Here is a 15,689-nt window from a genome sequence, read left to right on the forward strand (position 1 = left end):
TAGTTGTTACGTATTGTAATTTATTGCTGATGAACATCATCTCAGTTCACTAGTTATTACGTATTGTAATTAATTTATTACTAATTAACATCTCAGTTCACTAGTTATTACGTATTGTAATTAATTTATTACTAATTAACAAGGTCAGGGCAGCGTTTTGTCTTCACCTTCCCTCATGAGATACAGGTTCCAAGAACTCAGCCTATGGCACATGCCAGGCTACAGGCGTCACTGGAATCGCCCGTGCCTCCCCCTCCCAAGCCTGCTGCCTGGTGGGCACTGCCTACCCTGGCAAGAGACGGTCACCATGCAGCAAAATGGGGAAGAAAACCAAACAGCCGTGACCTCACAGCTCAAACGCTAGAGGAGCCAGTGGAGAACACGCAGAAGGCCTGGCAGTGACCCCCAGGCAGCCCCTGGCCCTGCCTCGCGGAGCGGCCTCCTCCCAGTTACCAAACACACAGACTCCTCTAACAGGACTCAGGCACCCCTTACCTGGCACCACGCCGTTGGTAGCAATCGCACTCATGGAAATGGCGGTCAGCATTGTCTGCAGAAAGACAGGCGGCCATCTGAGGAGAGCTTTCCAAGAGCCTGCCGGCATCGCAACACTCCCAAGGCGCGGTCTATGGCCTGGCTCCCGCCAAAAGTCAGCCCCCGGCTCCAGGGCTCTCCATCTCAATGGAGTGGCTGGGAAACTAGGACCCGGAGGCTCCCGGGCACCAGGCATGCAGTGTCCTGGTTCCCACCCCTTTCCCTATGACAAGGACACCTGAAAGTACCCAAGGTCCTTCCAAACTGGAGGTGATGTCGTCAAAACACAGGGTGTCCCTTCCCTTGGAAGCCTCAGCCCCCTGAGGCCACCCCACAACACCCACCACCGGCCGAGATGCCTTTCCGCAGACACGGGTAAATGAGGTGCCAGCGCCAATCAACATGCCAGCGCTAACCCCGGCCAGTGCGGTGTCTCATCCCCGCAGCTGCCCCGGCTCTCGTGGAGGGGACGGTGCTGAACAACCTCTACACGGGTGTCTGGGGAGGGCCCTACTGTCCGGCTGCCCCCGCCTGAAGGCACAGCCACACTGGCCGGGGAGACTCACGCAGGTGCAGCACATGGCCACGATGAGGAAGGACTCCAGGACACCAGCCACCCCCACGATCCACGTCAGGCGCAGGAAGAGGATGACGCCCAGGATGTTCTGCAGGCACGGCAGGTAGACGCCAATGAAGGTGCCCATGCGCGGAGCCTGCGACGGAACACAGTGTGTGCCGGGGGCTCGGACCCCACACCCGAAGGCAGCCCCCTCCCCAGGCTGCACTCAGGCCCTGGGCAGGCAAAGCGGCCGTGGGGGCAGGAAGAGGCAGAAGGGGACTGGAGGGGACAGGAGTCCGTCCCGGAACAGACGGAGGCTCAGAGAGAGGCCCAGGGTGGGACCCTGACCATCCCGGGGGCGGGGGCTTAGGGGAGGGGAGCAGAACCACATGGTTGGCAGAGAACCAAGATGCAGCTGCTCTGCTGTGCCTCCCTGACGGAGGGGAACCTGTTACACTGGAAAAGTTATGGGAAAAACTAGAGGGAGAACAGGAGGGCCCCCAGCTCCATTCCCTGGATGGCTCAGGGCCTCAGACCTGACACCTGGGGAGAGCCTGAGACTTCAGGAATGGAAGCAGAGCCGGCGGAGGGAAGAAACGGCTGCTGCCCATAAAGCTAAAAAAAATAAAATTAAATTAAAAAAAACAAAATCCACAGCTCAGCATTGGCCCAGGTCACCACAATATAACAGCAAAGGTTCAGATATCCACCCTGGGGCCACCCCGCCTGCCCCAGCATGGAGCAGGCAGCCCGCTTCAGACACCTGTGCCAGAGAGGGGGACACACCCCGTGGCCCTGAAGAAACCCGCACGGGCAAGGACCAGCAGCACAGCCAGAAGCAGGTCAGTGCCTGCGAGGCAGCCCCCCAGCCCCGCTCGGGACCGGCCAGGCTGGGGCAGAAGTTTCAGCTCTGTCCCCATTGCCTGCTCAGCCCCACTCCCGCCATGAGCAGGGGCACATGGCTCGGACCTGGAGGACAGCTGGCCCCAGCACAAGGTGACGTTTTAACAGGAAAACATCTCAAGGTCAATGTAGAAAACGGGGAAGGTTTTCTTTGAAGACATTTCCTGTGAACAACGGCCACAGTGCAGATCAGAACAGGCTCCGTGAGGAGGCTGAGGAGGGGGTTCGATCCTGGGGTTCACACAGCCCAGGCCTGGGGATGGGGCCGGCTGCCGGATGGGAACAGGGGACCAAGTGATGGACAGCTCCCAGGGAGAGCACGTTTAGCACCACACCACAAAAGCAAACAGGGCGGCTTCCGGGGTCATTGTGCCGGAACGCCTCCCACAGACAGGCCGAGTACAGGGCTTGGCAGAGATCTAGGGCTCCAATAACTTTAGGACCCTGGAGAAAATAATTTAAGAGAGCAGCCGGGAGCATGGGAAGCTCTGGCTCTGAGAGCCTGGGGGATGCACTTGGTTCCCTGAGCCCTAGGTGGGGAGCAACAGGGGAGCAACTTGCTTGTGACAGGGGCCCTGGAGAGGAGAGGGTGACGGGGCCGGGGGCCGCTGCTGGGCCCTCCAAATCTGGGTACGCCTTGTTCTTGGTGCAAACGACAGACGTGGTGGGAGATGGAGAAGAACCGGCTTTGGGACATTTTCATGGGATAAAACTGAGAACCCAGGGCAGGGGTGACAGCAAGGCCCCGGGGACAATTGTTGCTGTGACTTCACAGCAAGGCTTCAGCTAACGCAGGAGCCGACAGGCAGAGCTCCAGGCAGAGACGCCGTCCACACAGGGGACCCTGCCCTCCAGGCTCAGCCTCAGATCCCATGGCCCCGTGACAGGCAAGTCAGAAGCTGATTCTCCGCCAAAGGCGGAGGATCCCGACTCCTCACGAAAGGGCATGGCTGGCCTTAGCCTCTCGGTTTGCGCCTAAAAGGCAACTTATAAGGCCCAACCCGACCCAATTTCAGGCGCGGGAGGCTGGAGATGCCTGGCCCTTTTAATGGGTGCAGGTCTGCTGGGGATGAGCCTCTGAGCCTGGCCAAAGAGGACGAGGGGCGGCCCCTGCCCTTCCACCCCAGGGGCCGAGCCACAGTCCCCAAAGGGAGCTGAAGGATTCACTGCCAACCGAAACCTGCCATCGTCACACAACAGGCCTGCTGGGGTCACGGGCCCTGGTCCCTCCCCGACTGAAACGCAGGCTGCACCAGCCTCGAGCACCTGCATGTTGACCCCGAGGGACAGAGGCCTGAGAGCCACCGGCCTGGGGGTAGGGTTGCCAGGGAGGGCCGGGGAGAGCCCTCCAGGTGGGAACCTCCTGGACCCTGGCCCACGGTGTGCCGTCAACAAACGCACCTGCCAGGACGTTTCCCTCATGTCTCAGTACCACGTAGGGTGAGAGAAGCTGGGGTGTGCTCTCTATGGGCACCTCATGGCAGGCTGGGCTCCACCAGGCAGAGGGGTTGGAGCTGGGTGGCCAGGTCAGTGGTGCCTGAGCCCAGCTGAGCTGGAACTGAAGCCAGTTCCCAGAGCACTCGGACCAGGCATGGGCAGGGCAGCAGTACCTTGGCCTCGCGCCGCCGGCTCTCCTCGTCCTCCTCATGCTCCACCACGCCCTGGCTCAGGTTGGTGTAGTTGGCCAGCTTGTTGAGCAGTGAGGACACCATGGGGTTGCTGTCCATCTCCTCCTGTGCGGTGTGGACATAGGTCACAGGCGGCCCTCACCTCGCCGCAGGCCCCCAGGCTGCCTCCCCATGTTCAGGTTGTGGAGCTCAGGCTCTTGCCCGGTCCTGCGCCCCTGGGTCTGAAGCCAGCCAGAGAGGCCTGGACACCTGGGTGGAGGTCTGAGTCTGAGGCCGGGGCTCCAGGCCTCACTGAGTGGGACCACCCACCCACGGCAGGGACCCCGGGATGGCCAGCACTCAGCAGCTCTGAGGGGTTCCCGTGGGGCTGGAACACCCTCGATCCAGGAAGGACCCCAGAAGGCGCCCGTCGAGGACCACATCCCAGCTCAGGTGCGGGACTGGGTCCCCTCCATGGCCTTCGGGACAGGGAGGCCCCAGTTCCTTCCACGTGGTGTCCAGTCCTGTGGGAGGCCCCGGCCTGGGGGCCCCCAGGGGCTCCTTTACTTTTCCACATCAAAGCAACGGCCCTGGCACCTTCTTCTTCCAATAAGTTACCTCGAAAAGTGCCATGTTCTTCCCTTCAAAGAAACTCTCCTGTTCCGCCTCAACATTGTTGAGGAATGGGCTGTTTTCTCTTGGATTTCCATCTCCTGGTGAGGGAAAAACAGTTCAGAGTCAGCATAGAAGAAACTAAAAGCAGGCACAGAAGGCCAACCGCAGATCCTGCATGGAGGGCCCTGGTCCCCACCAGCTGTCACCTCCAAACCGTGGCTAAGGGTGACACTACCCCTTCCTTCCACATATCTGTGTTCCAAAGAAAAGGGCATTTCCCAGGGTGCACGCTAGTCCCAGGACACACGCTAGCCCCAGGGCACATGCTAGTCCCCGGGCACACACTAGCCCCAATGCACACGCTAGCCCCAGGACACACGCTAGCCCCAATGCACACGCTAGCCCCCGGCACACGCTAGCCCCCGGCACACGCTAGCCCCAGGACACACGCTAGCCCCAATGCACACGCTAGCCCCCGGACACACGCTAGCCCCAATGCACACGCTAGACCCCGGCACACGCTAGCCCCAGGACACACGCTAGCCCCCGGGCACAAGCTAGCCCCCAATGCACACGCTAGCCCCAGGGCACATACTAGCCCCCAATGCACACGCTAGCCCCAGGGCACACGTTAGCCCCAGAACACACGCTAGCCCCAAGGCACACGCTAGCCCCAATGCACACGCTAGCCCCAGGGCACACGCTAGCCCCAGGACACACGCTAGCCCCAGGGCACACGCTAGCCCCAATGCACACGCTAGCCCCAGGGCACACGCTAGCCCCAGGGCACACGCTAGCCCCAGGGCACACGTTAGCCCCAGGGCACACGCTAGCCCCAGGGCACACGCTAGCCCCAATGCACACGCTAGCCCCAGGGCACACGCTAGCCCCAGGACACACGCTAGCCCCAATGCACACGCTAGCCCCAGGGCACACGCTAGCCCCAATGCACACGCTAGCCCCAGGGCACATGCTAGCCCCCACACACATTATCATTTAAAACAAAGCCCCTGAAAGCCTCAGCAAATGAGCTGTTCAGCCCAGGGCAAGGGTACCTCCCTCTGGCATTGAAAATCTCTCATTCAGCCAAATGTGGGCAAAATTCTCACTTTCAAAAGTCAAGGCTGCACCTCCTGGCCTTGCTACTTAACCCGCCGTTTCTGAGGGACACAGAGGATTTCCCACTGTTCCCTGTCGAGGATGCTGCCCACGGGCTCTCCAGGCAAATGAGCCCCCAACTCCTGCATCTTTCAAGAAGGCTGGGCTGGTGACCCCTCCGGGGGCTGGGCCCAGGGCTTGGAACCAGGGGGTAGATCCTAGCAGCTGCTCGAGGGCATGAACAAGGGGGTTGGGGCGGAGGAGGACTTGAGGCTCCCTGGCAAGTTGAGGCCCAGTGGCCCATGTGATGGTGTTAGGAGGCAGGGTCTGTAGGAGGTGGTCTGTAGGAGGTGGTGAGGCATGGAAAGGATGAAAGTCCCTATACCCAGCCCTCAGCAGTAGAACTCTCTCACCCTCCCACCCTCCCACCCTCCACGCAAGGACACGGCAGGGAACCTAGGGCCCTCAACAGACCCCAAACTTGCCCAGGCCTTGGTCTGAGACTTTCAGCCTCGAAAACTCTGAGAAGTTTCTGTCTTCATGAATCACCTGCCCTTCAGGAATCATCAGGGAATCAGGGACTGTCACAGCAGCACAAGGACCTCAGCACAGCCACTGCAGAGACCACAGCCTGCCCATCATCAGGGACTGTCACAGCAGCACAAGGCCCTTGACACAGGCCACTGCAGAGACCACAGCCTGCCCATCATCAAGGACTGTCATAGCAGCACAAGGAACTCGGCACAAGCCACTGCAGAGACCACAGCCTGCCCGGGACCCCCGAGCCAGCAGCCCATGACCAGGAGAACAGGGTCTGCAAATGCACATGCCCCAGCCAGGCACGGTGAGGAGCTGAAGGGCATCAAACCCACACCCACCCGTGCACCCCAGGGCCCTCTGCCCCATGAGCTGCACACCAGCCCCCCAGACTGGGAACGACCAGGCCGGGACCCTTCCTAGCGGTGCTCAGCCCATCCTTGACCAGCCACCCTAGCCCTGAACAGAACTGTGTGGGACGCTGAGGGTCCAGAAGAAACGGCCAAGGTAGGATGCGAGGTGGCCGGAGGACGGCAGGCCAGGAGCTCATCACTGTGGCAAACAACACTAGGGGGAAGGTGGGCATTTTCTATGGTATGTTTCAGATGTGCCAGAGCCCACTGGCGGCCACCTTGGCTGGCTGACAGGCACCAGCTGCAGGAGTGGTGGGTTCCGGCCATGCCAGCAAAGAGGGCATCGCCGTCCCGGGGCGGGCGGGCAGCACGTGCTCCCAGTACGGTGCCCACGGCGGAAAGCACAGCCCTCAGGTTATAAGGTCCTTGGTGCGACCATGAGCGACTGCAGACGCCCAGACCGCGGGACACACCACAGAGAGGCCAGCACCACAGAACAGCAGCCCCACCCCTCAAAAACATCAGGGAGACAACACAGACGAAGCTCCAGATGACAGAGACGGCCAAGTGCACGCACGACCTCAGACTTTCTTTTTCTAGAGACCGTGTTTGGGCCAGTTGGTGAGATCCGAAAAAGATATCTCGTGTGTGATCATTAACTCCCTGCTTCCGGGGACTGCACTGCAGATTCCGAAAGAAACGTGCTTGCCTTTAGGAGACACACCTGTGAGGGGGACACCACTCAGCTGCTTCTTCCCAACCGTTCAGAAACAACGTGAGGGTGAAAGATGGAGACCCAGGGCGGGGCGGGGAGCAGGAGGGACACGGCCGACACGGCAGGAGGTTGATATTTGGGCAACGAAGGCCAAGGCCGGGTGGGTGTTCTCCACACTGGTCTTGCAACCTTTCTGAAATCTGAAGTTCCATGAAAATCAGGTTAAAATAAAAATTACAAATACATTCAACTAAGAAAATACGTCTAAATGTCTTTCCCAAGGATTATAGGTGTCTTTCCAAAATGAGCCCCATCCAGGGCCCTTCCCCACTCCTCTCCCATGTTTTCAGCGGATTCCTGCTCAGGCCCTTTGTCTGGACAGAATGGCCGACTGTTTACAGAGAGATCAGCGGTGACTGGCGAGTCTTTCGGGAGTCAATGGAAGATGAAGGACCAGGAGCCTGGTACAGCTGTTCTTGGAGGGAGGGAGGGACGGACGGAGGAAAGGAGAGAGGGAGGGAAGAAAGGAGTGAGGGAGGGAGGGAGGAAAGGAGTGAGGGAGGGAGGGACCCGAGGGTTTCAGGTTCTCCCTCCCACGCAGCCAACCCCACATACAACCTTGGACAAAGTCACAGCTGCTTGGGTTCAAGTTTCTCTTCTCCGCAGGAAGGGTGCGCGGCTCTGGAGGCCGAGCCCTGCCTGCCCTTCTCCACCAGGAGGGCAGCTTGGGGCTCCACTGCTCGGCCCACATCCCTTCTGGAAAGCACGGGTTGACTGGTGGTTGGGGTCTTAGCATGGAACTACGTTTGCGTTCAGCAAGCAACCACTGTTTATCTGAACTTCTACGAACCGCGCAAGTAGGAAAAATGTGTACACAGCAAGCACGTTCACTCAAACCAAGGAGACCAACATCCTTCCCGTCACCTCCAACACTCCCAGCAGCAACAACCACTGCTCACCTCGGTGTCTCCTCTGCACAGCCTGCTTGGGAAGATGGCAACACCTATCAGGCCCCAAGGACACCTCAAAAAATACACATGCAAGCCTCCTACAGGCAATCTATGCAGTTGGAAAAAAGCACTAGCAACAACTTGTTCAAGTTGGATGAATATCGAGCAATTCATTAAACTTAGAAAACATAACCATGTAACCGCCACAGGGTCACACCTGGGATCCGTGTGTCCGACTGTGCACCAGCGGCCTCACGACAAAGCCCCACACGTGGGGACAACGAGGCGTGAGTCTGTCCTTTCACTGCTTACTAAAGTAACACAGACGATGAGTCCAGAACACAAAGACGCACAGAAAAGGGGGACGGAGCACGCCAGCGGGGTATGGCTGGTCCTCCCACGTAGGGACTGCACTGAACACATGAGCATGTTCTACCAGCCACCAGCACGTTCTTGTTACCAAAAGCAGCCTCAGACCATGACTACAACCTTCGAGCCTTTGTTTTTTTTTTGTTTTGTTTTGTTTTGTTTTTTTTGTTTTGTTTTGTTTTTTTGTCTTTTTGAGACGGAGTCTTGCTCTGTCGCCCAGGCTGGAGTGCAGTGGCGCGATCTCGGCTCACTGCAAGCTCCACCTCCTGGGTTTACGCCATTCTCCTGCCTCAGCCTCCTGAGTAGCTGGGACTACAGGCGCCTGCCACCGCGCCCGGCTAATTTTTTGTATTTTTAGTAGAGATGGGGTTTCGCCGTGGTCTCGATCTCCTGACCTTGTGATCCGCCCGCCTCGGCCTCCCAAAGTGCTGGGATTACAGGCGTGAGCCACCGTGCCCGGCCACCTTCAAGCCTTTGAAGAGAACGCGTCTCCCCTCGCTTTCTTAAGAGTGTCGCTTGGTCTCTGTGGAGGCCACGGCAAGTGTGCTCTCAGCAGGATGGACGTGCCCACTCGGGAGACGCACAAACATTTCCACCTGGTTAAAACAGCCAGGTCAGACCCGAACCAAGAGTGCGTCCCAGGGACGTCATGCCTCAAACGCCACCCAAGAGACTGTTAAAAATCCAATGTCCCCTCTAACCCTCTGCATGCCCAGCCCCCTCTAACCCTCTGCACACCCAGCCCCCTCTAACCCTCTGCACGCCCAGCCCCACCTCTAACCCTCTGCACACCCAGCCCCACCTCTAACCCTCTGCACGCCCAGCCCCACCTCTAACCCTCTGCACACCCAGCCCCACCTCTAACCCTCTGCACGCCCAGCCCCACCTCTAACCCTCTGCACGCCCAGCCCCACCTCTAACCCTCTGCACGCCCAGCCCCACCTCTAACCCTCTGCACGCCCAGCCCCACCTCTAACCCTCTGCACGCCCAGCCCCACCTCTAACCCTCTGCACGCCCAGCCCCACCTCTAACCCTCTGCACGCCCAGCCCCCTTCAAACCCTCTGCACACCCAGCCCCACCTCTAACCCTCTGCACGCCCAGCCCCCTTCTAACCCTCTGCACACCCAGCCCCCTTCTAACCCTCTGCACACCCAGCCCCACCTCTAACCCTCTGCACGCCCAGCCCCCTTCTAACCCTCTGCACACCCAGCCCCCTCATCTAACCCTCTGCACACCCAGCCCCCTCATCTAACCCTCTGCACACCCAGCCCCCTCATCTAACCCTCTGCACACCCAGCCCCCTCATCTAACCCTCTGCACACCCAGCCACCTCTCTAATCCTCTGCACACCCAGCTGTGTCCCTTGCGCTCCCCTGGCCTGGACTTGGACATCGGCAGGCCTGGCTGCTGTGAAGGGCAGCGAGTTTTCCTCTGGCCGAGCCCCGCCTGTGTTTTGGGGATAGGGCCACTCGCCTGGGATGGCACCTCCTCCCTCGTCATTCTGCACATTCATGATGACCGGAAAGCTCCTCAGAGGACAAACGGACACACAGGAAAGACTGGGTGTGCGGTGCAGGAGGGTGAGACGGGCAGGGTTCTTGCCGGGCGGCCCACAGTGTCTAACCCTCAGGGCAGGCCTCGGCGGTGCCCCTGCCCAGGCGCCATGCACAGGTGGCCTCTGACAGGCTGGGTGAAGCGGGGGCAAGGGATGGCCCAACAACCCAGATCAAGTGTCCCCAGCCAAATCCACCCTGTGGGCCAAAAAACAGCACCCAGACACCGCGTGCCCTCAGGCAGGAGCGGGGCACAGACACCGACCCAGCCTCAGGCAGGAGCGGGGCACAGACACCGACCCAGCCTCAGGCAGGAGCGGGGCACAGACACCGACCCAGCCTCAGGCAGGAGCGGGGCACAGACACCGACCCAGCCTCAGGCAGGAGCGGGGCACAGACACCGACCCAGCCTCAGGCAGGAGCGGCACAGACACCGACCCAGCCCCGACCCAGTCCTTCTCCCCTGGGGGACGGCAGCGCCCCGACCCGGTCCGTCTCCCCTGGGGGAGGGCAGGGCCCCGACCCGGTCCATCTCCCCTGGGGGACGGCAGGCATCTCGGCAGGTCAGAGGATTGATCCCGGTTCCGGTCAGGACACATAATGAGCCACGGTACCGACCCCCACCTAACTTGCCTCCTCAGAAGACAAACCCATTTCTGATTTGTCTCCACATTTAAGGACTGAAATACTCAACTCACCTCACAGAAACCCCTGTAAAGGCCTGCTCCTTTCACATTTTACATCACAGCAGTGGCCTGCCCAGGACAGTTTAGAAAGGCTGACTCAGGAATCTCAGTTCATGCCAAGCTCATGGTCTCCCCAAAACCAAGTGCAGCAAAACTCGGGACACCTTAAAACCATGCGACCAGGCCGGGCGTGGTGGCTCACGCCTGTAATCCCAGCACTTTGGGAGGCCGAGGCGGGGGGATCACGAGGTCAGGAGATCGAGACCATCCTGGCCAACATGGTGAAACCACGTCTCCACTAAAAAATACAAAAAATCATCCAGGCGAGGTGGCGGGCGCCTGTAGTACCAGCTACTTGGGAGGCTGAGGCAGGAGAATGGCGGGAACCCGGGAGGCGAAGCTTGCAGTGAGCCGAGATCACGCCACTGCACTCCCACTTGGGCGACAGAGCGAGACTCGGTCTCAAAAAAAAAAAAAAAAAACAACCATGTGACCAGTCGGGAGCGATGGGAACGGCCCCTTCGCTAACACCACGGTCCCTCCGGCGGGCGTGTGGGGCAGGAGTGTGGAGCAGGAAGTCCAGGGTCCCCCAGGCCTGGGCCGCTCCACTCCGCACCCTGACCGTGCGTGATGGTTCCTGTTATCACTGAGAAACGTGATCAATAAGGCTTTAAAAGAAGGCACCTTCAGCCAGTAGCATCCAGGGCGAGAAGTAGCAGCCACGGCATTTCAACCCTCTCCTCCCACCAGGCCGGCTGGGCTCCCACACGCCTTGGAAGAGAACAGCGAGGCGAGGCGGCCGCTCAGGAATTTCCCCTTGAAGGAGACTCGGGCGGATGTCTGCAAATAGCTCATGAAGCCCGTGAATCATCCACGAATGTCCCTCGCCCTCGGGCAGCATCAGGACGGCAGGGGCTGGTACTGTCCGTGCTGCCTGTCGAGGCTTGTACGGTGCTTCATTCTGCAGACACGCCGTCAGAATTAAAAATCCACAGGACCCGGCCAGAGTCACGGGGAAAGAAGCCCCTGTACAGGCCGCCCGGACCCTGGGCCTCCTGCAGCCGCTTGCTGTCATCTATCTTTCCAAAGCCTTTCAAAGGCTGGATGCTCTCACAGCAGCCCCCAAATCCACAGCACGGCAGGCCCCAAAGGCAAGCCCATCTGCAGATCCAACAGCGGGAACCAAAACGAGACCCCAAACCCTGAATGAGGGTCCAGAAGCCTGGCTGGGGTGGGAGAGGAAGGTGAGCTGCACTCATGGGTAACGGAGGGGGAGACGGCGCCCTGGGGAGACTGCACCCAGTCCGGCTGACGCGTGTGCCCAGACGCCGTGTACAGGGAGGGCGCCTGTCCTCTGGGGTCTTCCTCCCGGAAACACCCAGCCACAGGCTAACCACGAGAGAAAACACCAGACACCTCCCAACTGAGGGGCGTTCTCTGAAATGGACCAGGATTCCCCAAAACTGCCAGAGTCATCAAAAAAAGAAAGTCCGAGAAACCGTCACAGCCAAGAGGAGCCCAAGGAGGTTTGGGAACTCGGTGTCTGTCACGCTGGATGCTGGACGTGTCCTGGGACAGAAAAGGACACCAAAGGACACCGGGAAACAGGAGGTGAAACACGAGCCTGGAGGGGTGTGGTTCTGCGTGGTGAGCACCCACCAGGAGCCCTCAATGAGCTGAGCCCCCCACCGCCCGTGGCCACTCCCCCACAGCTGTGTGCATTGCTCTCCTGCTCCGTCCATCCCAACATCTTCCCAGCTCTGGGAACAGCCCTGGCCTTGGCCCACCTCGTCCCTGGGAACAGCCTGTTTCAGTGCCTTCTCCCCAGAGGCCCCTCCTCGCTCACCTGCCCCAAGCGGCCCTAGGCAGCTGGCACTGGGTGAACCGCCCTGCCTACCTGTGCTGGGACAGGGCCTTGACCAGTGCCACCGGCGCCCGTCCCTCCAGGTTTAAAGCAGTTCCAGCAGCAGCTCTGCTCACAGCTTGTCTGGTGTCTTCATGAACCCCATGCACCAGGCTGACCTATCCCCAGGGGCCAGGGTCTCAACAGGACCTGCCCAAGCAGACAGGCCCTGGACTGACAGCGTCTGGCCAGCAGGCCCGGCCTGGGTCCAGGCCCCAGAACCACGGCCTCTGGTGGGCCCCTGAGACCTTGGAGGAGCCCTCCCAACCAGACACACCAGGCTGACCAATGCCGCTCTCCTCCTCAGCCATGAAGGCAGCGAGGTCGAGCCCTGGCCTGGAGAGCTGGCCATAGGTCAGTTTTTTCTCATCTTGTTTTTTTCTACCTCTTAATTTTATTATGAAAATGACCTCAGGTAAGCAAGTGGGCAGACATCCTGTGCGCCCCCAGTGCTAGCTATCCACACACAGATCCACCCCATGGACGCATGTCACAGCACACAGTGGCCACCACCGCCCCTGCCCGGCCTCCAGCCCCCGACACTGAGCAGCCTTGTGGCCCTCTGGAGCCACTTTGCTGAGTTTTCTCTGGCTGCGGCCACCTGGGCAAGAAAACATCTATCTGCTAAGCATTAACAAAGGCCTGTCCCTGCTCACCGGACCTACCAAAAGCCTCCCACCACTTCCCCAGCTCCCTCCCTGCCAAGCCCCCCAGCCACAGAGGCAAGTTCTGGTCTGTTTTTCACTCTAGATTAGTTTTCCCGACACCTTATCAACACAGTGAATGCAGACTCTGTGGTCAGTAAGCAGATCCTGATGGGCTGGGCTCTTGGGGAGCAGCCTCCTGGGCTTGTCCAACCAGGCTGTGTCCCCACCCCAAGAGGGAAGGGGGCGGCTGCAGATGGAAGAGTGAAGACCAGACACACAAGTGTCCCGGCCAGAGGAAGGGCAACCCCTCCAGCCAGAGAGGCAGCGAGAGTCTGCGTGTCAGACCCCTGACCCATCCCGATCCACGCCTGGGAGGTGCCTTCACGGGTAGTGTCTGCAGGGAGAAGCTGGTCTAACCCCCTCTGAGATCGAGATGCCTCCACCAGCCTCCCTATCTCCAGGCACAACCTCCTCCCTTTCTCAGTGGCTCATCCCTCCCCCTATTCCTCCTGCGTTTTGGGATTTTACAGCCATTCTCCGAAAAGGGCTCCAGGAACGTCCTCTTAGAGCTGGAAGCAGCTGACAGGCAGGAGGGGCTGTGAAGCTGGAGTCAGGTCCGGCAGCCTCCGCCCCTTCCTGCCCTCCAGCGTGGGTGGTCTGTCCAGCTCCCCAGCCCTGCAGAGCAGTGGCAGGCGGCACAGGACCTGTGCACACAGAGAGGCGCCAGGCCCGGGGCAGGGGACAAGCAGGTCCAGGCTTCCCGGCTCCCTGCACTCCGGGAGGTGCTCAGGCCTGGCTCTGTGTGTCCCCTGGGTCCAGGGGGCCACCCTCCCCTGGAGCCACAGGGACACCTGCAGCAGAATGAGTCCCACGTGGTGACCTAGTGGCATCAGTCCACGTGGTGGCCCAGTGGTATCAGCCCACATGGCCTCTGGGAACAGCCCGCAACTGAATGGACCCAGGAACACCCCCCGCCCACACCACTGTCTGGAGGCTGGGCTCCCTGTGAAGACGCAGACCCAGGAGCACTCCCCCACCCCCACCGCCTGGAGGCCGGGCTCCTGGTGATGGCACCAGGCACCAAAGTACAGTGTGTTTGGGTTCCAGGACCCGAACGCCAGCTGATGACCCCTGACCCTTGCCCTCCCTCTGCCCCTAAAATCCAGAACCTGAGGCTCTCGGGGGCAGAGGATGAGAACCGCCCAGTGTTCAGGCTGGGACCCGGGGGTTTCAGGTAAGCGCTGAAGCTTCCAGCACAAGTTTCTGGCTAAAGCAGTGCTGCCTTCTGAGGCAAAAACAGGCCCTTCATCACCCATTCCCGAAGGGCCCTCCTCCCAACGGTCTGTGCAGACACCACTGCCAGCATCCTGTAAACCAGGAGAGCCCAGGAGATCCCAGCTCACCGTAAGAGGCACTGGGAGCAAGGAAGCCTGGCTGGAAGGTCCTGGCAAGCTACGGCCAGACACACATGAACACCCGCCCCACAAAACACACACTCACACACACACAGACTTGCATGGGTACGCGTGCACAGACAGGCACTTCCACGTGCACACGCAAACATGCTCACACGTAAGACACTCTCCATACCCGTACTCAAACGCACACACGGTACCCCACTCATCCATACACACAACACTCACCTCGCAAACCTGCACACGCACCTGTACTCACGTGTGCATACCCTTACCACAGTCACAGTCACACACAAACACCCGCACATACACGTGTACACATACACATATCTGCAGCACACACATCTGCAGAAAGTCCCAGGGGCTACAGCCCCCAGACTGCACCACCCATGGGGCGGGGTGCCCAGGACACAGACACACACTGGGACCACAGTCCTTCCATCTAAAGGACACGCCTGCTTGTGGGAAGGCGGCCTCGGGTGAACTCACTTCCCGAACCCTCTGTCAGGTGGCTCTTTGCTGGTCCTGGTCCAGCCTCCTCCCTTAGCAGCCCGAGTGACGTCTGAGCCATGGAGGGGCCACGGGGTCCCCTAGTGCCAGAGGCTCGGGGCCCAGGCAGCCTGCAGGGGCAGAGACGAAGGAAGGCGGGAGAGGCAGGGCCCCAGCGCACCTGCCAGGCCCTCCCAGGGCAGCTCCTGTTACAGGCTCCATCTGGGCTGCGGTCGGGACCCTTGGTGGTGTGGAGGGGACCCAGGAGGGGCCTGGCCTGGCGCGCTTCCCTCCTCTGATTTCCACTCCACTCAATCCCTCCCCAGTGACTGCCCAGGGCGTCTCTGAGCCTCCCTGAAAGCCCAGGCCCGACCCGCTGGCGCCAGAGGTCTGCAGACAGAGCCAAGGAGACTAGAGGTCATGGCCACTGCCACCCTCGTGACAGGCTGGCTCCTGGCAAGGGAAACTGAGGCACGGAGCAAATGTTCAAGGATCACTTTAACATCCTCCTCGCGAATGCACATGTACAAGGTGGACATCCCCTGTGCACTGGGTCTAAATGGACAGGAATGCTGGAAGGGCCAGCGGGGCTACCCCACCATGAGGACGGCTCCAGGCCATGGCAGACACACCAGCCAGACACGCCAACCAAGCACACGGGCATGCTGCGTGCGGCTGTCCATGGCCAGCCTTGAGCTCAGGCCCCAGCCCCCTAACTTCCCAGAGCCACTGGAACCAGCACAGTGGATGGCAA

The 15,689-nt window shown here is 60.2% G+C and overlaps 1 protein-coding gene across 11 annotated transcripts in view; it reads right to left on the minus strand.

Annotated features, from left to right (window-relative positions):
* Positions 1-15,689, minus strand: part of SLC12A7 (solute carrier family 12 member 7) — a 104,115-nt gene that overhangs the window by 35,200 nt on the left and 53,226 nt on the right. For 9 of the 11 annotated variants that reach the window (XR_013418239.1, XR_013418240.1, XR_013418242.1 and 6 more), the window contains 4 exons: positions 4,222-4,316; positions 3,607-3,729; positions 1,101-1,247; positions 496-550 (listed from right to left, as the gene is read on the minus strand). Coding sequence is in view for 8 of the 11 variants with exons in the window: in XM_028849317.2 (XP_028705150.1) it covers positions 496-550; positions 1,101-1,247; positions 3,607-3,729; positions 4,222-4,316 (420 nt within the window). In the remaining 3 variants the exon portion in view is untranslated. Of the gene's footprint in view, positions 1-495; positions 551-1,100; positions 1,248-3,606; positions 3,730-4,221; positions 4,317-6,930; positions 7,049-15,116; positions 15,246-15,689 lie in introns of those variants that run through there. The other 2 variants (XM_078004553.1, XM_078004552.1) reach the window with 2 other exon arrangements.

Source organism: Macaca mulatta, chromosome 6, assembly GCF_049350105.2.
Source record: "Macaca mulatta isolate MMU2019108-1 chromosome 6, T2T-MMU8v2.0, whole genome shotgun sequence".
NCBI classification, from domain to species: domain Eukaryota; kingdom Metazoa; phylum Chordata; class Mammalia; order Primates; family Cercopithecidae; genus Macaca; species Macaca mulatta.